We start from the raw sequence: 24,164 nt of genomic DNA, 5'->3' as shown, positions 1-24,164 counted from the left end.
ACTGAGGGAAATGCTGACTTTATAGTCCTCCCGTGTTGAGGGACCAACTTAGAGAGGACTTCCACTATGGAGTGCACTGGATGGGAAGGGACATTTTAAACAAAAAAGTAATTCTCTGTGCCAGTAATTCATTAAATTTCCTTTGCTGTTATTAGAGGTATATCTATTTGCATAACAGCCATTTCCCCAGTATCTTCTTTGCCTGGTGCCTGCAGTGAATCATATAATTAATTTGGTATTGCATGACACTCCAGCCTATTGTCATAGATTTTAGTTTTATTTGCTCATTGAATAATTTAAAAATCTCTGACAAAGTTCCCTCAGGTGGCTGGCTAGGGAAAGTTAAAGAACTCACAGAACTAATTTCAAAAGGGGTAAATGCCCCAGAAAAAAAACTCAATAATAATATCATTTTTACTAATGCTTACAAATACTAATATGTGTGTCTTTGGTCCCTATTGTAAAGGAGTCTGATTCACTCTATAGATATATTCATTTGACCCATGAAATATTCTGTAAGGGAGATACATTGCAGGTATAAGATGTCTTTTCCCCTTGACACTGTATTGCATTTAATTTGGTTGAAAAGATATTCAGTGAATAAACCAGAAATTTTTGTTAACCTGTGTTTAAATTTTAGTATGTAAGGGCCTTTAACATATGCTGTTTTAAAATAAGTCTGTTTGCTCTTGATTTGTTATTATATTATGAAAGGAAAATTCTGGCTTCCTTTATTAGTCAATACTAGTTGCTATAACAAATTAATGCCCTACATCTCAGTGGCTTAATTGATAGAGATTTGGCTTAACTCTTCGAAAGTGAGAAGCTTTCAAAGAAGTTTTCCTGAGAAGCTCTGCTTTGACTGATGGCAGGAATCCAGGCTCCTTCCATGTTGTCATGATGCACTTTTCACAAATTTCTGGTCTTCAAGGACTCCATGGAGGGGAAAGAGAAAGCACCAAAGATTATGCTGAGAGTTTCAAGTTGTACAGTATTTCTGGTCCCTCATTGGCCAGAACCAAGTCACACGTCCTAACCCAATTGCCAAGGATGTGCAGGTTTCATACGGACCAAGAAGAGAAAACAGAACTAATGAACATTTACCCAGACTCTGCCACAGTCTGCCCCAGTGAACACCAAAATTCCATTTCAGCTTTGTTCTAAATTCGTCTGCCTGAGTACATGCTTCTGGTTTTGATGTCTCTTTTTCCATTTCCCTTTCACAATCAGCATTCTCTTATCTTTAAAAAAAAAAAAATCCACCTGTCACTTGTCATCTGTCTTGCTATTAATTATTGTTCAGGGTCATAAAGACTTCTTCAGGCTGGAACTTCTGCAGCAGTCCAGTGGTTAAGACTTTGCCTTCCAATGCACTGGGTGTGGGTTGTGTCCCTGGTGTGGGGCTAAGATCCCACATGCCTTGCAGCCAAATATCCAAAACATAAAACAGAAGCAATATTGTAACAAGTTCAATAAAGACTTTAAAAATGGTCCACATTAAAACAAAACAAAGCAAAAAACCCTAGCCAAAATAACAATTTAAGAAAGGATGTGGGGAAAAAAAAAAGTATGTGGGATCAATTTAAATTATGCAGGATCTTAGTTCATCATGTGGGATCTTAGTTCTCCGACCAGGGATTGAACCTGCAACCCATGCAATGAAAATAGGGAGTCTTAACCATTGGGCCACCAGAGAAATCCCTAATTAGTATCTTTTGGTAACTTTTTTTATACTTTTCAATTGCCCTTCAGCATAATTGTTCACTGTGATAATCTAATCAGATGACCCATCAGTTATAGTTTTTTTTTTTTTCCTTTATTGGGGATCTTCATTTTTCTTCTATCTGTACTGATTTACCAGCAAACCCTAATGTATAGCTGCTTTCCTTAGGATGTTCTGCATTGTTATCCTGGGAATCCCTTCCCCTCTCTCTTTAGTTGGATCCCCCTAGTCCTTGATCTCATTTTTCTCTCTCTTGTTTTTTTCTCTCATTTTTTTGGACACAAATTCCCCAGAAGCTTCTTGAAAAATAGTATAGGAAGAAAAATTACTGAGTCTTTATGTGTCTGAAAATGTCACTTTCACATGTGATTTTTTTGTTGGGTTTAAGATTCAAGATTAATAATACATTTCCATAAGATGCATTGAGTCATTATCTTCTAGCTTCTAGTCTTGTTTTTGAGAGTTGCAAAGCCATTCTGATTCCTAGTCTTCCTAGTATGTGTCTATTTTTTTTCTTCTTCTTCTTACATGCCAGTAGTTTGTATAATCTTTTCTTTTTTCAGTTTTAAAAAATATTTTTGTGGTGTAAGTCTGTTTTCATCCACAGAGCTGGAGCAATTGACAGCTCTTTTTAATTTAGAAGGTTATGTACTTTAGTTCTGAGATTTGTTTTTTCTTTGAATTATTTAATTGAGAGTTTTCTCCTTTTTTTTTTTCTTTCGAGGATTCTATTATGGAGATGTTAAGACTCCTGGACTAGTCTTCTAACTTTCTTGTCTATTTTCTATTTATTTTTCTTTGTATTCTACTCTTTAGAAAATTCTCAATTTCAACTTCCAAATAAGCTATTTATTAAAATTTACCTCTCTTCAATCTTGTTTTTAATTTTAATGAGCTTTTTGTTTTTCTCTGAATATTCCTTTGTTGTATCATCCTGTTCTCGCTTGATGAATGTAGAAGTTTCTTTATCTCTCTGAGAATGTTAATGATAGCTTTGTTTTCAAAGATTTCCTTTATTTGAATAATTTTGATTTTATCAATTTTTTTTTACAATGTTTCTTTGGGTGTTACTGTTAATAGTAGAGATTTTTCTCAGATGTCTCCTAGGGCTGTTTGTCTTTAAGAAGAAGTTATTAGGAAGCTGATTAGAAATTCTAAGTGTGTGTGTGGGGTTTGTTAATCTTGAGCTTTTTATGTTAAATGATATGGCTGTACAAGTTTAAAAAAATTCTCTCTTAGTAAGATTGTTAGATCTTTTCTCTGGAAGTAGTCAGGTTTCCTAGAGAACATTCATTCATTCTCCTGCCTAGAGTGTAAAGACTGTTTACACTCTCCTGGCTGTTCCAATCCTTGGACCTCGGTGAGAAAGGTTACTGAGTGCTGGGAGAGTGGGGTTGGAACAAAAAATGTCACATTTTGACATAGGCTTCATCCACTTCTCCTTATTTTACTATTTCATATATGTGCTTATTTTTAAGGTATGTGATTGCATTTGCCAGGATAATATAGATTATTCATATTGGTAATAAGCAATCCTAATTCTCTATGACTTAAAATAGTAAAGCTTTGCCATATGCCATCTATATCAAGGGAAATAAGCTAAAGGAGTCTCAATGTCTATGTTTTCAAATATGCTAAGGCAGAAGAAAAGGAAGCATAGTGAAACATATTCTTACTGTTAAAACACTCACCATAGGTGACACTTGGTATATCATTTTGGCAAAAGTGAGTCACATGGCATCCTCTTATTTCAGGACATAAAAGTACAATCTTACAATGTGCCTAGGAAGAGAACCCAGAAATATTAGGTGTTAAGGTAGTAGTGATTACTTATCTTGATACTGAGTTTCTCCTCCTGATGTTTTTTGCATTCTACTTTGCAGGTTGGTTTGTTCTACAGCTTTCTTCTCCTCATTTAGGACTTTTCATTTAAATGGGCCAAACTGGTCACCATTTTGTCTGTTATGATCTTGCTATTGTCTTTTCTCTTATTATTGCTATTACTTGGGATAATGTCTTGAAAACTTAGTTTTAGTGAAGTTTCACTAAGGGATGAAATTAGATGCATGTATTCAATCTGACTTACTTATCTGAAAAAAAAGAAAAAAGAAAAAAAAAAAACTGTGGTTACAATTTCCTATAAACTAAAGGACCTAATTCTACAACTTTGCAGTGTGAATGAAAATATATTTAAAGAACATTATGATATATGTTTAATTAAAATATTTTAATATCAATTTGTCTTAATGTGAATAAAATTTTGGTCTTTCCAGTTCTTTTTTTGTATATTGGATTTTAAAAAGTGTTTCTAAATGAAGCATTACAGTTGTAAATAGTACTGATTTGTTGAGTCTTAGAAAAGTCAGCTTGTTAAATTTCCCAGAGATCTATTGTTTATTTAGAGATTTATTACTTACTTACAAAACATTTTGCATGTCATAAATCTTCAAATTCTTTGCTTTTATCAACATTAGTCACTGTTAGTTGTTTCATTAGCTATCTGTTACCCCCAAGATGTTGCCTAACAAATGATCACAAACCTCTTTTAATTTATTACTCATGTATTATTGCTCATGAGTCTGTAAGTTGTCTGGGAAGTTCTAGTAAGATAAGTTCAACTCAGTTGATGCAAGCTGGCTCTGTTCTTGCATCTTTGATCAGCTGTGAAAAGGTCTGACTGTCCTGCTTCTGTAGGGTGTAGCTACCAGCAGGGTGCCTAAGCTCTACTGTATGTATCTCTTTTTTACTAGAAAGCTTTCCTCTGTATTGTAGATGGTCTGATATGTGCAACAAGTGTAAAGTATATTGAATTTTGAAGATTTATTACAAAAAAGAATGTAAGTATAAAATATTAATATTTGCGGTTTTAGATGTATCAAGTTTAATAAAATATAAACATTAACTTTACCTGCTTCTTTTTATTTCTTTAATGTGGCAATCAAGACATCTAAAATTAAATATGTGGCAGGCATTTTACTGCTATTGGACAGTGAAGATCTAGCCCCCAAATTCAGAGACCAGGGGAGAACTAGGAGGCTTCTCTTTCCAGTTATGATCTTATCCTTAGAATTGCCTTTGTCCCCAAAGGAGTGAAAGAGCACTTGATTTTCTTGTCCAGGTGAGAGTCTCCCTCATACCTTGTTGGGTTCAACAGGATCAAACTATCAGATCACACTGTTATCCAAGAGATAGTCAAAAGATGAAGGAATGAGAAGAAGTCATCTCTTCACAGCACAGCTGTCTATTGTAAGCATTTATTAGAAAGAGGCTAATTAATATGACAAAAGAAAAGGGTCCTGAAAAAGGTTGAGGGTATCCTAAGGAGAAGGTATGTTCTTTGGAGGTGAGATGATTCAGCTGCCTTTTCTTTTGTTTTGTTTATTCCAGAACGCTGCGATGACTGGGGGCTAGATACCATGAGGCAGATCCAAGTGTATGAGGATGAACCGGCTCGTATCAAGTGCCCACTCTTTGAACACTTCTTGAAATATAACTACAGCACAGCCCATTCAGCAGGCCTTACTCTCATCTGGTATTGGACAAGGCAGGACCGGGACCTGGAGGAGCCAATTAACTTCCGCCTCCCTGAGAACCGCATTAGTAAGGAGAAAGACGTGCTCTGGTTCCGGCCCACGCTTCTCAATGACACGGGAAACTATACCTGCATGCTGAGGTAGGCTGACCCTTGTGGTGTCTTTCCCTTTTTGCTTTGTTCCTGAACCCTTACCCAAATGATGTGAAGCTGGGGAGGAGAAGGACGCATTTATCCAGAAAGAGTTACTCTTCACCTCATTGGCTTAGCTGAGATTAGCTGAAAGAGATGAGCAGAGAAAAAGGTTGAGCTTCTGAGAACATTCTCCACTGGTGGTTCCTTTTCAAACCAGACATACATTCAGAGTTGTCTAGAGATGGAGGTTTATTCATATGTTCCTTTTCCCTGACACTGGAATCTATCTCCACTTCTGAGTAACTTGGAGATGTATCTGTTTCCCTAGACAGTGAACAGGGCTGGCAGTAGAACCCATTCATGTCTGTTATTCTTGGCAGTTTTTTAAGTGCCTAGCACAGAGTAAGGGCTTCTTTGGTGGCTCAGCTGGTAAAGAATCTGCCTGCAATGCGGGAGACCTGGGTTCGATCCCTGGGTTGGGAAGATCCTCTAGAGAAGGGAACAGTTACCCACTCCAGTATTCTGACCTGGAGAATTCCATGGACTGTATAGTCCATGGGGTCACAAAGAACCGGACACAAATGAACAAAAGCCTTGGTGTGCCATATAGATGAAAGAATATTTGACAAGCATCAAATGCACTTAAAACAGTGCTTTTCAAACTTTTCACCAAAGTTTCCGTATAAAGCAAATGAACACCAGATCTCTGGGAATCTAAGAATATAATCTAAAGCATTCTACTACCATTACTGCAAGATTTATTACAAACCCACTTTTTCTTCTTCTGAAGGTTCATGTAGATTCTGCATTTTACTTCATAGTATACCAAGTTTTCTTTTACAACAGATTAATATTGTTTTTGCTCTGAAAAAAAATCTTGAAAAAACTGAGGTTCCTCTGAAAATTAACCATTTTAAGGCTTAGTTCTTTGACTCCCTGAGGTCCCCTTTTAGCTTTCAGGCTTTACTTTGTTTTTTAAACTCCCATCTAGGTTATGGATATTTTAAAACATTGTTTCCTACCATTTAATAAGTATATTGGTTTTTCTAGGGCTCCCATTACAAAATACTGCAGATTGGTGGCTTGAACCATGGAAATATGATCTCTTATAGTTCTAGAGGCTAGAATTCCCAGATCAAGGTGCCAGCATGGTTGTTTCATTCATCTCCGCTTGGCTTGTAGAGGGACATCTTTTCTCCAGGTCTTAGCATCTTTTCCCCCCATGTCTTCTGTGTCCCAGTCCTCTCTTCTTTTAAGAGCATCAGTTATATTGGATTAGGGTCCACACATATCAGCTTTCTTTGACTTAATTTCAAGACCTATCTCCAAATACAGTCTCATTCTGAAGTACTCAACTTCAACATATGAATTTGGAGTGGAGGACACAACCTAGCCCATAATAGTAGAGCTGGATGACATAACAATAACAGAAGAATAGGTAATCCCACACCTTTTGAAGGCTCTTTGTCTCTCATGGATGTTAACTATTCTCTGATGAAGAACCATAATTATATTTTGATAAATTTAGCCAATGTTGTGATTTAGTGAAAAAGCACTTCTTTATCACCAAAAAACCCACATGTTAACCAATGTGACCTTGGAAGTCTCTTGTTACCTCTTAAGTCCATTGAGGCTTTCACCCCTTCTGTTTCATTTTATTGGATTGAACTCTAGACTGGGGTTTAGACTTCCAAGGAGCTCATGTGTCCATTGTTTATGTTCTAACACAGCTTTGGTATCTATACCCACAAAATGAAAAAGTTTGCCTAAATGTTCTTTGAGCCCCTTATTATCTTTGACAATTAATAATCTAGTAACATTCCATACATGGACCTCAGCAAATACCTGGGAACAGGCTGTCAGTAGCTTTCTGGTTGACCTTTGTCTCTGATGCATTCTAGTGTTTCAGTACCTCTATTTCTTTTTCCTTACCAACCTACTACTTCTCTAGAGCTCTCTCTCAAACGTTTTCAGCCTTCTTTTCATTGTAGGAGCAGGGCTCATGATCCTCAATGTGTGAGTATATCTTTACTGTTATTGATCAGTTTCCAGGTTGCCATCTCTTCAATTCACCTTCTGCCTGTCTTCTACATCTCTAAAGAAAATTTGAATTGAACTTATCTGGTGGGGGCATCAAAAGCCCCCTGTAATCCTGTGGTGATTCTTAAACAGAGAATGACCTTAAGCTGATCATGTGAAATCATAGGCTTGATGTCATTAACACCATAAAGCTCAGGTTCATCCTCTAGGATTTTACTGCTTGTATTCTTGCTTCAATACCTCTACTAAGATAACATTAATATTTGACTTATGAAGCTGGAAAAGTTAGTCTAACCATTGTTCATCACTTTATTTTTATAGTCAGAAAATGTATCTTATTAAGCTGAAGTTTGCCTTCTGTAATATCCACCTATGGAATACTTTTTCTTCTTGGAAGACCTTTTGTTATTTATAGGCAAAGATCATGCTTGCCACTCACCCTTTCCACCTTATTACCATTGTCATAAGTCATCTTTAAATGCTGTTTCCTCCCATCTTGGGAAGGGTAATAAATTCTCCCACACCTTCCTTTGGGGTTAGTCTTAGTTCATGAGTTACTGAGTATATAAGATGTTTTAAATATTGAGAGAAATCACAAAACAGGGTGAACAATTAATGACCCATTTACATATCACCCTAAAAAATCACTTATTGTTATTATCTATGTTCTTTTCATTGTTTTCCTATATGTAATACAATTTTATATCTATCCCATGTAGCTAACAAATATTTATTCAGTGCCAACTGAGAATTTAGGTATTGTGCTAGATGCAAGAAATAAAAGAAAACACATATGGCCATGCCATGTAATAAATTCAACCAAAGAATTGTCCAACATGCTGAGAGGATGAAAGTCTTAATTGAAAGGTAGGGTGACATAAACCTCTGAGTGAAAGGTAGGGTGATGGGAGAAGAAGAATCCTCCAGGCAGATGAAATGACTTATATACACATTAAAGACATAAATACAGTTCCCCAGTCATCTTAACACATTTTATGCATTTGTTAGTTTTTCCCTTCGTGCTTGATTTTATATATATATGTGTGTGTACAACAACTTTGGATGGTTGTACCATGGTTTTTTTACAGGCTTCCTTTTCATATGTGTTTCTAGTGATTCCAATATCTTCCTTGCTGACACAGCAAAGGATGGACATTTTTGATCCTGTGCTCCCTCTTTTCTCACTTTTCCTACTTCTGTCATGTGAAAAAGTCTTCAAAAATAGGCTGACTAGAGCAAAGATTAAGGCTTTTAAAAATGCTTTTGGAAACATTTCTTTTCCAAAACTCGTTTATACCATTATCAACCATGAGTTAATATGCTGTTCTTACCTTTGCCTTTCCAGTAGTAGTGTTATTAAGAGTGTTTTAAGGGCAAAATTAAACATTTTATATCCCAGGTGACTCAGTGGTAAAGAATCCACCTGCCAATGCAGGAAACACAGGAGATGCAGGTTTGATCCCTGGGTCGGTAAAAATCCCCTGGAGGCGGGAGAGCAACCCACTCCTGTATTCTTGCCTAGAAAAATCTTGTGGATCAAGAAGCCTGGTGAGCTGCGATCCATGGGGTCACAAAGAGTTGGACACAACTGAGCATGAAAGACTGAAGGCAGTGGGCAGGAGAAGAAGGGGACGACAGAGGACAAGGTGGTTGGATGGCTGCACCGAATCAATGGACATGAGTTTGAACAAGCTCTGGGAGGTGGTGAAGGACAGGCAAGCCTGGAGAGCTCCAGTCCATAGGGGTCACAAAGAGTCAGACACGACTGAGCAATGGAACAGCAGATATATATGTATACATACATACATACATATATATATATACACATACATACATATATATACATATATATATGTATATATACACATATGAAAGTGAAAGGCGCTCAGTCGTGTCCGACTCTTTGTGACTCCTTGGACTACACAGTTCATGGAATTCTCTAGCCTAGAATACTGGAGTGGGTAGCCTTTCCCTTCTCCAGGGGATCTTCCCAATCCAGGGATGGAACCCAGGTCTCCAGCGCTGCAGGTAGATTCCTTCCCAGGTGAGCCACAAGGGAAGCCCAAAAATACATATACACACACATATGTGTATTTAGGAGTATATCTAAAAATGTAAGTAGTTTATCAATAGTAGTTAATTGTGTCTGTCTTTATTTTGTTATGTCAATTGTTCTAGGAAATACCTCCATAACACATTTAATTGCTACATGAACTTAACATATAAAGTCTCAGTATATAGGAGTACTTCACTTCACTCATTTCAATGTGTTTGCAGCATGAAAACAAATGAAACTGCCCATTCACTGCATATTTTTCTTTTCAGGAATACTACCTATTGCAGCAAAGTTGCATTCCCTCTGGAAGTGGTTCAAAAAGATAACTGCTTCAATTCTCCCATGAAACTTCCAGTGCATAAACTGTATTTAGAATATGGTGTTCAGAAGATCTCTTGTCCAAACATAGATGGATTTTTTCCTTCTAATATCAAACCAAACATCACTTGGTATATGGTAAGCAAACCAGAAGTCATTTACCCTCTCTAAAACAATAATGACTATTTGTTGAATTGAATTAATATAGAAACTGAGATTTTTCTCATCACAATTTCTTCCTTAATAACTTTACACAAATTTTTTACTGCTTCCTCACTTTGTAACATTTTAAAGGAAGTGGTGGAGACTTTACCTCAACTCACCATGTCTTAACTTATAATCTCTGGGCTGCCAGAACTATCTTATTTCTATTAACTTCTTATGAAATACAATTTGAGAAATATTGCCAACGTATACTTACTGCTGAGTGAAGTCAGAAGCTTCACCAGAAATTCCTCTGGTGAATTTCTACTCTTTAGTTAATCAGTACTGTATTTAATACTTGAATGTGTTTTCATGGTTGCTCTCCTTTGTGGGCACATTCGATCTGTGATCTATTTGACCTCTGAAACCTTAGGAAAATATTTAATCAAAAGTGAAAATATTGGGAGATGGCATTTGTGGCGGCAGCATAGTTTTCTTATCTCTTCAAATGTCCGCCTGAGCCAAATCCCCAAACTCCTGAACAACATTTAAAACAAAACTCAATGACAAATTATCCTTAAGAATCACTTTCAGTAAAGCAAGTGATATAATCACTAATATGACCCATATAGATTCAGCATCTATAGAGAAGGAAGCAGATGGAAATGGAAATAATATGGTATCTGGTAAGCTCTAGAACATGAGAATCCCAAAAAGGCAGTGGATGAATTTGAGAATAGCAGTTGGGAAATTGGGAGGGGGTTTGCCCTCTATAGAGGGTAGGTCTGAAAAGCCTATAGCTAGACATTCTGAAGGAATTGAAATAGTTTTTGTGCTTCAGAACTCTGTAAAACAACCACTCACACTGAGGAAAAACTGCTGGGAGTAAGATCAAAATAAACAGGGTCAGGGCAATGTAGAGGATGGAAAGAGAACTGCCTGAGAATGGAAGAGCAGAACAGAATCAGGAATCTCAAGAGCATAGTTTTGAAGAAGGATCTCTGTGAAGTTGAAAACTTCAACTAAATCCTAAAGCTCAGGAAAAACTAGTTTTACATAATAATGAGTAACAAGAATAATCAAGAAACTGCTCTGGCAGTTCAGTGGTTAAGACTTTGCCTTCCAGAGCAAGAGGCGAAGGTTCCATCCCTGGTTGGGGAGCTAAGATTCCACATGGCTCATGTCCAAAAAAATCAAAACATAAAACAGAAACAATATTGTAAGAAATTCAATAAAGACTTTAAACATGGTCCACATAAAAAAAGTCTTTACAAAAAGAAGGATAAAGGTAAAATCCTATTCAAAGCTATAAGAAAAAAAGGAGAATAAGAAGCAGAATAACATTTCTATAGAAAAAAAATGAACGCATGCAGGAAGGACATATTTGTAACTTGTTTCAAAAATTGGCAAAAAGACATTAAGAAGTGATGAAAGATAAGAAAGAATAACAAATAAGAATAAAAACTTCCAGAAATTATATAACTCAATAAAAGCTTGGAAAAAAATAATTTCAAAAATAATGCTAAACTAAAAGGAACATAACAGAAAATGAACACAATAAATAATACCTGAAGATTAAAAAAGGTGGAAGATAGAAAATTTTGATCAAAAAATGATTAGTAAAAATAGAAAGGTTAGAATGGATATACCAATATCACGTAAACTGTAAGATGACTGATATTATGAGATATAAAGAAGACTTTTTAGAATAATAAAAGGGTGAACTCATCAAGAAGGCATAAAAATAATAAAAATATATATATATGCTTGGTAACAGTGTTTCAAAATATACAAAGGAAAAAGTGAAAAAATTAAAAGAAGAAACAGGGAATTCTATAATCCTAGTTGAAAACTTAGTATCTGTCTCTGTTTAAGTCATTAATGAAGCGACTTAGGGAGCCAAATTTAAGAGTTTTTCATTGGCCAAAGATGGAGTAATTTGAACTTTAGTAAAGATATGATGCTGGGAGGGATTGGGGGCAGGAAGAGAAGGGGACGACAGAAGATGAGATGGCTGGATGGCATCACTGACTTGATGGAGATGAGTTTGGGTAAACTCCGGGAGTTGGTAATGGACAGGGAGGCCTGACGTGCTGTGACTCATGGGGTCGCAAAGAGTCGGGCACGACTGAGCGACTGAACTGAACTGAAGGATATTAACAGGTTGCATCTCATGAATTAAGTTTAAAATCCATAAATTTATAGTGATATTTCAAAATATGGCTGCATTTGAATGTTAAGGAAATAAAAGCATTACCTTGAAAAGTGGTAAATAAACAGGAAAAAAAATCAAGATTTTATCCTGCTTTTTCTATAAGAAATGTACACTGAGTAATGAAATGATGCAGGGAAGTATATTTTTATAAAAGTATATAATCACTTTGCAAACCCCAATGAATTACTAAATCTAAGCATTATACATCAATGAGTGCTACTATCATAAGAAGAGAAACAGCCATACTCCTTTTAATGACAGAATACAGTATTACCTGTATTTGTGCCAAATGGGTTAAATCTGAGTCTGATAAAACCTTTGGCTCCTGCTGCCATTTTTCAGGAAATATAGAGAACAGAAGGATGTATTGATCTGCACCATGAGTTTGCAGTCAGCAAAATCTAAATAGTGAGAAGCTCTATAGGCCAAATGTTTTATGTTCATCAACAAATAAATTGCCAAAAAAAGAAGCATAGAGTGGGAATGAACAGATTAAAAGAAACAAAATACATTTAAAATGCTTTAGTGATTGAGACTATAGTATCTAAGGATACACATATGAATAATAAAATTGTAAATGAAAACAAGGAATAATTTCACTATGCAAAAACAGATAGTTGCTACTTTGGGAGGTAGTAAAGAAAGTCCAGGTGACATTGAGCATGTGATCACTTTCAAAACTGTCAATGTTCTATTCCTGGACCTGAGTGGTGATTATAAAAGTATTTGCTTTATACTAATTCATTAACTCATACATATGTTTTGAGTGTTTTTCATATATGCTTTATTCTGTAATCAATACAAGAAAAGGAGACAGGAAAGGAATGGGAGGTGGAAAAGACTGATTTAAGATACATAACAACCAATTGCAATGTATGGACATTAAGTGGATCATGGTTTATTCAAAAAAAGTTGTAAAACAAGTTAGGAGAAGTTCAGGGAAATATAAACACAGGCAGAATGTTGATGACATCGATGAATTACTATTACTTTTTAAATTATGATAATGGCTATGTTTGCAGAAGGGATCTTGTCATTTAGAGGTACACACAGAAATATCTATGAATTGAATTGTATAATGTCTGTGATCTGTTTTGAAATAATATTTGGATGCAGTGAGTAGGTATAGATGAAATAAGACATGGTACTTTTAACACTAGATACAAGTAAAGGGATCATTGTATATTCTCTCTCTGATTGTACTTTTCCATGGTAAAAAGGATTAAAAGAAGTATATTAACAATTTTACATTAATAAGTATATCTTCCAGTTTAAAAGAATATATTTATCTATTTATCTGTAGTAAGGTCTCTCATTTCTAATGAGACCCGATTCACTTTCTGTATATTTTGAATACTTTATTGTCTGAATAAATAATTTTACTTTTATACATATTCTATTATTTTCTCCTCTTTTTCCTCACCCGGAACATCCTTCTGCCTGGAACGTCATCTTTTTCTCCTTTAGAACATATGAAATTCTACACCTTCACAAAATGTTCCCTATTCTTTCTAGTTGAAATAATTTTCCCTCATATACCCTTATATAGCTATTTATTTGTGACTACTTCAGTGTTACTTTTAGCTTCCTTTATTGTTTTATAGTCATTTATTCATGCATATATTCAACACCTACTTGTTGAACATCAGCTGTATTCAATGCAATATGTCAGCAGTCTGGGGAGGACATGGTAATGAATGTGATATATGTCCTTCTCAGCGTAGTTTCAAAGGATTTCAGTTTAATTCAAAAAAGTTTATAAGTAAGAATTCCTATTCTTATCAAAAAGTAGAATTATGAGTTCTATAAGAGAATTTATTATTGGTTTTAAAAAGAGAGGTTTGCATATAGGCATTCTATGAGTTTGACTGTTTATTGAGGGCAAAATTGTGCCATGTCCATCTCTGTATCTCTGACAATTCCCAGATCTCTGGCTTTCCTGATTGGACAAGTGTCAGTGCTATTAATCAAGATATGAAATAGCAGAGGAGGAACAGATTTGGGGGACAAGTAATGAATTTAGATCCTGTCATATGAGTTGAACTTATCCATGTGACATCTAGATGGCAGTGGCTAATACTGGCTACATGTGTATGGGTCTGGAGCTTATTAAAAAAGAACTCAAAGCTGGAGGCAGAGAACTGGATGCATTTATGTGATAGTTGAAGCCCTTAAGTAGGAAAAATAAAGTGAGAAAAGGGCTAAGATACAAATCTGGAGGGAATGTTCATGGAGTAAATAAAGCCTGAAAGCCTGGAAAGAAGACTAAGAAATAAAATCATGGTGATAAAATCATGACCATGGCAGATACCCAACAATGTGCAGGTGACTAAAGAAGATAACCAGTAACCATCCATCCTTTCTATTCTCTGATTATGAAAAAAGCTGCTATTGATGTGTTTTATACTGCCTTTAATTTCTTTACATTTTGGTAATTGATCGACAGCTTTACTCCTAAGAGTGCTTCCATCCTGGGAATAAAATCAAGTCTCTTGGTAACTGCATTCTCCAATCACATGCTGCTACTTTTTTTGTCTATGTTGCTTTCTACTTTCAATAGTCACTCCCTGCATCCACCAAGGTATCTTGGCCCTCCTATAATAGTCCTCTTTGTTGTTTCCAACTGAATTCCTTACCTTGACATCATAGAAATTGTCTCATTTAGCAATACAAATAACTCTATAGTAGTTAAAAGACACATTCATCAATTCCAGCAAATTTGCTTCCCTGTTAGCGGAAGGATGAAAGCTAATGAATTGAAAAAAGGAAACTAATGTTTCTTTCATTTTACTCAACATTCGAAAAACTAAGATCATGGCATCCGGTCCCATCATTTCATGGCAAATAGATGGGGAAACAACAGAAACAGTGAGAGACTATTTTCTTGGGTTTCAAAATCACTGCAGATTGTAACTGCAGTCATGAAATTAAAAGATGCTTGCTCCTTGGAAGAAAAGCTGTGACAAATCTACACAGCATATTAAAAAGCGGAGACACTACTTTGCCAACAAAGGTCCATCTAGTCAAAGCTATGTTTTTTCCAGTAGTCATGCATGAATGTGAGAGTTGGGCCATAAAGAAAGCTGAGCACCGAAGAATTGATGCTTTTGAACTGTGATGTTGGAGAAGACTCTTGAAAGTCCCTTGTACTGCAACGAGATCAAACCAGTAAATCCTAAAGGAAATCAGTCCTAAACATTCATTGGAAGGACTGATGCTGAAGTCGAAACTCCAATACTTCGGCCACCTGATGTGAAGAATAGACTCATTGGAACACACCTTGATGCTGGGAAAGATTGAAGGCAGAAGAAGAAGGGGATGACAGAGAATGAGATGGTTGGATGTCATCACTGACTCAATGGACATGAGTTTAAGCACGCTCTGGGAGTTGGTGTTGGACAGGGAAGCCTGGCATGCTATAGTATGTGGGGTTGTGGAGAGTCAGACACGACTGAGTGACTGAACTGAACTGAACTGAACTGAATATTTCTTTCATTCCACTAGGGCAATACATTGTGCTATGTACTTTAAATACCATCATACATGATACTCATCACAATCCTTCAAGGTAGATATTATCCTTATGTAGATTAGGAAACAGATGTTTGGAGATACAAACAATAATCACTAACCTTTATTGAGCACAGGAATTCTAAATGCTTTAATAATTTCACTCAGTTATCTCAGCTCAAAGTAGACTCTATTTTCTCCATTTGATAGTCAAGGAAACTGGAGTGTGGAGTGGTTGAGTGATTTGTCCAAAATTCAACGCTATGCAATCTGTATCAAGAGCCCAGACTTTTACATTATCTTACATAATCTACTCAAAGCAATCCCCCTGATAAGATGCAAATCTGGAATTGCCGGCCAGTTCTGTGTGGTTCCAGGCCTGTGCTCTCCAGAAAGGCCACAGAGAAGGTTGGTCCAGTCTTTACTTCTGGGACACAGGGCACTTTGAAGGGGAAGACTATCTTTGAACACAGACTGGGCTGTAGACTGGACTGTGAGACATAAGGAAACCTATGAAAAGAGGACCCTGGGAAATCAGGAGCTCAGAAAAACTGAGATCGGAAGGAATAGAAAATCCAACATTTCTGTCTTGGAGTCTTAGGGAAATGGGGCAGGATTTTGCTTTCTTCCTCCACATGTCTTCCCTTCTCTCCTTGTCTTCAGCATGGCACAGTTTTCTTCATCCAGGGCCCAGAATTCACAGTTCTCTAATTCAACAGTCTTGTAAGTGAAATCAATGTTCAGCAAATGTTGAGTAAGTCAGTATTTGTAACTAACCTGGAAAAGCAAACTGCAGTTTGTAAGTCATTTATTGAATTTCAAATAGCCAGCTTCTGAAAGAACTTCTGAAACACAACATGTATATAAATTGGAGGCTGCCTGTTTATTCACAGAGCCTACCAGATATATAGTGGTCATGGCACAGGTAAGTATGATCTTGTTGTTTTCACTATTATTGTTAAATGTTTTGGACACATGAGCTTTAAAATAAGACAAGTCATTTTGATGTTCATATTAATGGGTAGTTACTCTTCCTCGTTGTTATAATTGGATATTTGAATTTTTTTTCCCCAAAGACACTTTATGAAAACAAAGTCAGTGTTCCCTTTCTTCCTGAGAATTGGAGAGACCACTTTATTGAATTCTTTGGGTGTTACATTTATAGCAGCTGCTGAAATGCTCTCAATTGCGATATAACAGTATAGATACCATTCTGGATATCAATTTTCAAAAAAAGCTTGTTGTCCGTGTCCTTGGTATAATCATTAAAATTGGCATTTTATATCCACCTTTAATTTTCAGTATGAAATTGTTCACAATTGGTTGGATATTGTTTAGAAACCTGTTAGGGAATAGGAAAATCTTTGGAAAGACCCATCAGTAAAGCGCATTTCTGAAACAGTGCCAGGGTTGGCCTTCTTGTTGGCATAGCAAATATTATCAGGAAGTTAGTGCAAGGTCTATGTAATAGATGTTATTTTTAAAGTGCTCATTTCAGTTTGATCTGACAACTTAGTTTGGTCGGTTCTTTATCTCTTTCCTTTCCCTACAGTCCCTATATAGTGATATTTAACCTTTGGTATAAAGAAAGTATGGTTTCCCAGGTGGTTCAGTGGTAAAGAATCCACCTGCCAATGCAGGAAATGCAGCAGACATGGGTTTGATCCCTGTGTCAGGAAGATCCTCTGGAAGAGGAAATGGCAAGCCACTCCAGTATTCTTGCCTGGAAAATCCCATAGGCAGAGGAGCCTCGTAGGCTACAGTCTATGCAGTCGCAGAGTATGACACAACTTAGCATAGTACAGCACTTACTTAGTCTATTATATAAAGAAATTATGTATCATATTTTCTTTCCAAATTATACCTATTTAATTCCATGCAGAGGAACCTAGCAGGCCACAGTCCATAGGATCTCAAAGAGTTGGGCACACACATATGCACAATTCCATATATGCATATATACACGCAGCATTTTACATATAGTTTTAGAGCTTCTGAGGACCTAAAGGTTCATCTTTTAAACTTAAACTCAGTTCAAATATCTGTGACGCTTTCAGGGTGAATTAGGCTGGATGAATCACCCACTCTGTTTTCATGGCACTTCATTTATATCTCATCTTTGTTACTGTAATGATTGTATTCCTCTCTTCTGTATGAAGTAGTGTCTTCTCTCTTTTGCTTTCCCTTGATTATCAAGCACATATCACAAAACTGAATCAACGTACTTTGTATTTAGGAATTGATTAAAAATTGAATGAGTTAGTTTGGACTAGAAGATATCATGGAAATAAGGGCCATTTCTGTTTTTACTGGCTACTGAATGCCTACCTTCTAACTCAATGGCTGACACCTAGAGGGGATTTTGTCAATTTTTATTGCACAAATATTGCGTGACATAGTTCTGCTCACTGAAAGTGACTGGTGTATAAAACTCTTATGAGCCTTTTTGAACAAGTGTGGTGTATTTTATAACAACTTAATTTTGGGAGCAAAAATGTCAGTAGATATTTTTGACTCTTCTATCCTCGTATCTCAGCTTAACTCTTTTTATCCTTTCTTCTACTTCCCCACTCATCCTATAACTCACCCATCCCATATCTTTATAAGTCTGTATATTCACCATCTTATTATCATTTGCATTCCATGTGAGCTTGCAGCTCCATGTATTGTGTCTTTGCTTCTCTGGTTCAGTTTATAATTTTGATCATGCAACACCGATATATTGAGCATTTACTGTGTGTCCAGCATTGAGCAGTTGCTGGCTGTGCAGGTGAAGTACTAATCTGCCTGCCCCCCACTTTATTCCACAGAAGTAAATTTTCTGAGAAAGAGATAAGATAAATGAAAAGGGATGATTATGTTGAAGTTAGTTAAGTGCTAACATGGATAGCAAAATGCTATAAGAGTAGTAAAGGGAGGTTGTTTGTACTTTTTTCTGTCCTTGGAGGGTACCTCTCCATGTCTTCTCTCTTCCTGATTGATTTAATAATCTACCTGTCCTTTAAGATCCAGTTCAGATCTTCTTTTTCCATGCAGATTTTCTAAATGTTTTCTGTTCGGTCTTCTTCCTCCACTTCCCCATCCCAGTATGCCTTTCATAGTATTTGTTGCAGTCTTCCACTAGACTACATATCTCCATCTGTAGGTTAAGAACTGTGTCTTTTCCATCATTGTTCTTAACAGAGTTCTTTGAAAACTGTAGGCTTACTGAATGGAAATATTTGTTCTTATATAGTCATGCCATATGCCCACCCACACCCCATACCTCACACATGATTTATTTCCTCTTAAGGATCTCAAAGTCATTTCTTGTGCTTATCTTTACCTATATACTGCTGTAGGTTGCCAAGGCTACCATTACGTGGTTGAAGAGTTGCTCTCCTATTTAACTTCTCTTTCAAATGCAGAATGAGGAACTGATGGCTCAACTCAGTGAATGACTTGTCTTCTAGTCAGATGTCTCCTTTATAGTGGAATCCACATGTTGTTAACCTATTTCTTATATTTGGAAATGTATTTTTATTATTTTTTGAGTATCAAGATCTCTGTTCATAGTTTTTTTTTTTCTGGATTCCAAGTGAATGATTTTGAAATCACCAAAAATATGAAGGATTTATTTTCAGGAATAATGCATTATGTTCAAAAATTCCCTTTATGTCTTAGGTCCATGAAGGGCCTCGAGAAGCAGATGCTTATAAAAAGCAGAGCTCATCAGATACTACAGGCTAAAGTTAATGGGTGTTTTTAGTTCAACAATGCCCTTAAGCTACCCCCACTACATACATAAAAACCTATAATGTATATAATATTTTATTCATTTCCTCTTCTAACATGTTATAGGTTTAATAGCTTTTTATTGTTTTTGTTGTTAATTTAATTTTGAATGATCCGATTTTTCTGAATGGTAGATTAGACTCCAAAAGTTTTCCACTCCTTTGTATGGAATGTTCCTCAATTTGAAATATTTTTCCAATCAAATCAGCTCCAAGAAAACCTGTCCTTGGCTTACATTTTTATATTACCTTATGGAAAGAAGAGAAAATCCCAGAGAACTTGACTTACAATACTGGTACATAGAACCAATGATAGTCAGGCATATTCAGCCCAAATTTCAAGTTCATCCTCAAGAGATGGAATAAGGTGAAGAGAAAGAGGACTCTAGCAAGAGATCAATACACACTTGTTTTGTAACATTTTCCTTGCAATTTAGATGTGTCAGGTTCCATTTCTCTGTTAATGAGAAGTCCATGAGGCCTGACTCTTGTTCTCTTCAGTGCTGTACACTCAGAACCTGGAAAAGTGCCTGGCATGCAGTTTATTGATTAATATTCACGGGTGAAGGAATGAATGAGAAGACTTTGATTCTGAAGCATTTCTTTATAATTGTAGCACATACTATATCTCCTAAAGCAATATGTTTTTAAATAGTTTTTACAGAAATGATATTTGGTGAGTTAAAAAAAATTTTGTGTGTGTTTTTGTTTTACTGATTTGAAAAATATGAAATATTTTTAACCTTTTGACTGTCTTGGATTTTCTTTTATTAGAGTATAATTGCTTTACAATATTGTGTTATAGTTTCTTCTATTGACATATATATGCATATATATATATGTGTATATATATATACTACAGTGTGTAAAAAATATTTTTTAACATTTTTTTAAGGAGTGCTGTTGACAAGTTTAGTATTAATAGCTAACTTCTCATGCCAAAAACTATGTTTTTCCAGATTACCACTAATTGTAAGAATTAAGCTCATGTAAGAACCACATCACACTATTAATACTGGGACTGGTCCCAGGTGGGTCAGAACCACAGTGGGTGGGGAGATAGTGTCTGAAGGGATTAAGAGCAAGACCCTCAAAACATGTAGATCTAGACTTAAATTCCAGCTCTGATACTGCCTGGCTCTATGATAATGGCAATCACTTAACCTTTATAGGCCTTTGTATTTTCATCTATAAAATGGGCATAAGAACATTCTAGACTTGCTAAATTTGGACTAAGGATACAATGATGCAGTACATCTAAGCACAGTTCAGTTCCATTCAGTCGTTCAGTCGTGTCTGACTCTTTGCGACCCCATGGACTGCAGCACGCCAGGCTTCCCTGTCCATCACCAACTCCCAGAGTTTACTCAGATTCATGCCCATTGAGTCAGTGATGCCATCCAACCATCTCATCCTCTGTCATCCTCTTCTCCTCCTGCCTTCAATCTTTCCCAGCATCAGGGTCTTTTCAAATGAGTCAGTTCTTTGCATCAGGTGGCCAAATTATTGAAGTTTCAGCTTCAGCATCAGTCCTTCCAATGCACAGGTCTCAGTATAATTTTTTTCAGCCTCAACTAATGGATCAAGATTGGTATTCATTCTCCATTAAGAAGCTAGTGAAAGACCTTTACTCAGCTGTCTAAAAAAAATGGGTTTTAGCTCTGCACTGTGTTATCTAGAATATCTCTTTATCTATCTCATTGTTTTCCACCTGTAAAACTAAGGCATATTTAATCTGATTTATCTACTTCACATGGACTTAAGAACAGCTAAGCTAACACATGAAAGAGGAAAATAACTTTGAACTGTTTAACCAAAAGTTTCTAGAAAAATTAAATAGTTCTATAGATAGTATAAACTCAATTTAAACCAAATATGACATAAATTTATTATAAGAATACAGGGTTTTGTTGCCTTATAGTTTGTGATAACTTTAGAGTGTTGAAATACTGTGCTGAGGTGACAATTGTCTAAAGGCACTGCTTATCAAAACAGGATAAATTGTATTCATATTCAGGAAGATAACTGAGTATATGTCATCTTCCTCTTGATGATCATCACCATGAGTCAGAAGTTTAGTACTGTTCTTAAAAAATGTTATTTCTTGTGACAGAGAATTACAAAATGTGCCACTTAGTGTAACTGTCATATTTCAAAACATATGCTCCAGGAATTGAAGTAAGAAAAACTCGAAGATACAAGAATTAAAGTTAAATGTATGAACATAGGAAATTGAAAGTACAAGCTGGTAATAGACTCTGAGACTTTTAAAGATCTGGAGTACCTTAAGGATGCCCAATTCTTTTTGTCATAAATAAAGTATTGATTTCTAAAAGAAAAACACAAGTTTTTCTAAAAGTAAATGTTCAATGCATATTTTTGTCACATACGATGTATTGGTTCTCTTCTTTAAAGGAAAACAGTAAAACAATACAGCCAATTAGCGGGGATGAGAGATCTGAAACAGGATTCTAGTTATGTTGAATGAGATATTTCAACATCAAAATTTTAAAAAGCAACTGAGTTATGTGAAAATATGAATTAGAGTACAAATAAACTCTTAACTTTTGCTAAAACTCATGAAATATATTCTACTTTTAAATTCTGGACTCTATACTATTCAAATTAAGAAATAGGATAAACAGAAGAAAAACAAAGAAGTTTGGAAATAACTGATCTGGTGATTCAACAGAATGATCAAGAATGCCAAAACCAGACATCTAAAGCAGAGCCTAGCTTGTCATCATGACTGTACTCTGAGTTAACATAATCAGTGAAGAAATATTGAAAAATAATTGTTTTTTTAAGTAGCAGTGTATGCATTTGCTTAAGCTTCCTTAACCATTTTTTTTTGAAACTTTGACCTTGCTTTACTATTAATTTGAAATTCCCAGAATTTGAATACTAGGTCTTGAGACAGGAACCTTGTGCTTTTGAATTCATATTTCAGTTTAAGAATATTAATTTTCCTTTTACAGAAAGGGTAATAAAAATTACTGCACTCTTTCTTAGCAGAAAATCATCAAATATAGGACCAAAATAGTTTTGTAAAAAGTGTAGCCAGCATAGATATGTCTGTGTTCCGTGCAAAGTTAGATGTGCATATATGTGTTTGTATATTTTCTATGCATGTATCTCAATAGTAAACATATTTTACTTTACTTCCTCTTAGGGCTGTCGTAAAATACATAACTTTAATAATGTACTACCGGAAGGCATGAACTTGAGCTTTATCATAGCCATGGTTTCCAATAACGGAGATTACACATGTGTGGTCACATATCCAGAAAACGGACGAACCTTCACTCTCACCAGAACTCAGACTGTGAAGGTGGTGGGTAAGCACGATTTGTATTAAGTGCACACAGCAAAGTGCAGTAATTTTGTTCAGGCTCTTAATATTTTGTTATAAAGAAGTATGTAAATTCTGAAAGAAAAGAAGCTTAGCTTTTATGTTTACTGTACTATTCCAAGGTCTCAGCAACTCCACATGCATAGCAGGCATATAACAACTATTGTTCTACTGAATGAATATGTGGATGAGTGAAGTAAAGACAGCTTGGGGAGTGAAAAGAGTGCCAGACTTATCTGTTCTCAAATTATACCATTGCCATTTTTTAGCAATATGACTTTCCTATACTCTGGGACAGCCTAACATTTGGTAGAGCTCAGAATATTAGAAATAATATACACAATATGCTAGTGCTGTATGTATTAAGTCAGTTTCAGGCAAACAGTAGAAGCTTAATGACTAATGGTTAATATTGTAAAAAAGAAAAAACAGTTTTTTACTTGAATTAAGCAAACTATGAATTTTGGGGGTACTAGAACTTCTGTAGCTAGTGCTGAAGATATTTGTTAGCAGTGTTCAACCATTGCTTTCTTTGTGGATGAGAAACTAGAGAAATGGGAAAGACAGTGTACAAACAGAGTCAACAGGCTCCTAGCAGACCTAGAAATCAATATAACCAGTCTCAGGATAGATAACATTTAGAGGAGAGCCCTAAATATAATACTACTATGCTCACTGTAGGCTTCCCTCGTGGCTCAGAGGGTAAAGAATCTGCCTGCAATGCAGGAGACCTGGAATTGATCCCTTTTGGTCTGGAAGATCTCCTGGAGGAGGGCATGGAAACCCACTCCAGTATTCTTGCCTGGAGAGTCCCCATGGACAGAAGAGCCTGGGGGTCTACAGCCCATGGGGTCTCAAAGAGTCAGACATGACTGAGCGACCAAGCACAGCATGCCCACTATATCGTTAATAAAAATGACACCATATCAGAGTGAGTTTTTTCATACCCTATATTTTAATAGATGGAACCATAGAGGCCCAACAACAGAAACTAACCCACTTAGAGAAGCCCCCTGTGTTAGTGGAGAAGTAATTCTAAATCCCAGGCTTCTGCCTTTTTTGTTTAGGACTTTCTGTATAGTCTGACACCAAGTTCAGCATAATGTATGAAAGGGCTTTAACACAGTGCAGATAAAATTCAAATCAAATAATTTTGTAATCACGCCTCCTTTTGTGCTTACCTTTGAAATACTACTGAGTTGAGAACTAATACAGAAGAAAAATAAGACTAAATTTAATGTTATAAAAAGTGGCAGTCCTACAAATGAACATTCAACTGATAACTAGATAACAGGTAGACTTCCGTGCTGACCTCACAATTGTGATTTTGAATTTTCCATTTGTTCATTCATTAATGAGCTTACTT

The 24,164-nt window shown here is 35.9% G+C and overlaps 1 protein-coding gene across 4 annotated transcripts in view; it reads left to right on the top strand.

The window, feature by feature from the left end:
- Positions 1 to 24,164, top strand: part of LOC122444794 (interleukin 1 receptor accessory protein) — a 139,792-nt gene that overhangs the window by 85,695 nt on the left and 29,933 nt on the right. For all 4 annotated transcript variants that reach the window (XM_043473419.1, XM_043473421.1, XM_043473420.1 and 1 more), the window contains exons 3-5: positions 5,111 to 5,396; positions 9,756 to 9,942; positions 22,619 to 22,784. In XM_043473419.1, the coding sequence (XP_043329354.1) occupies positions 5,111 to 5,396; positions 9,756 to 9,942; positions 22,619 to 22,784 (639 nt within the window). The remainder of the gene's footprint in view (positions 1 to 5,110; positions 5,397 to 9,755; positions 9,943 to 22,618; positions 22,785 to 24,164) is intronic.

Source organism: Cervus canadensis, chromosome 7 (assembly GCF_019320065.1).
Source record: "Cervus canadensis isolate Bull #8, Minnesota chromosome 7, ASM1932006v1, whole genome shotgun sequence".
NCBI lineage: Eukaryota > Metazoa > Chordata > Mammalia > Artiodactyla > Cervidae > Cervus > Cervus canadensis.
The sequence above is the reverse complement of the archived record's forward strand: the minus strand, read 5'-3'. Positions and strand labels throughout refer to the sequence as shown.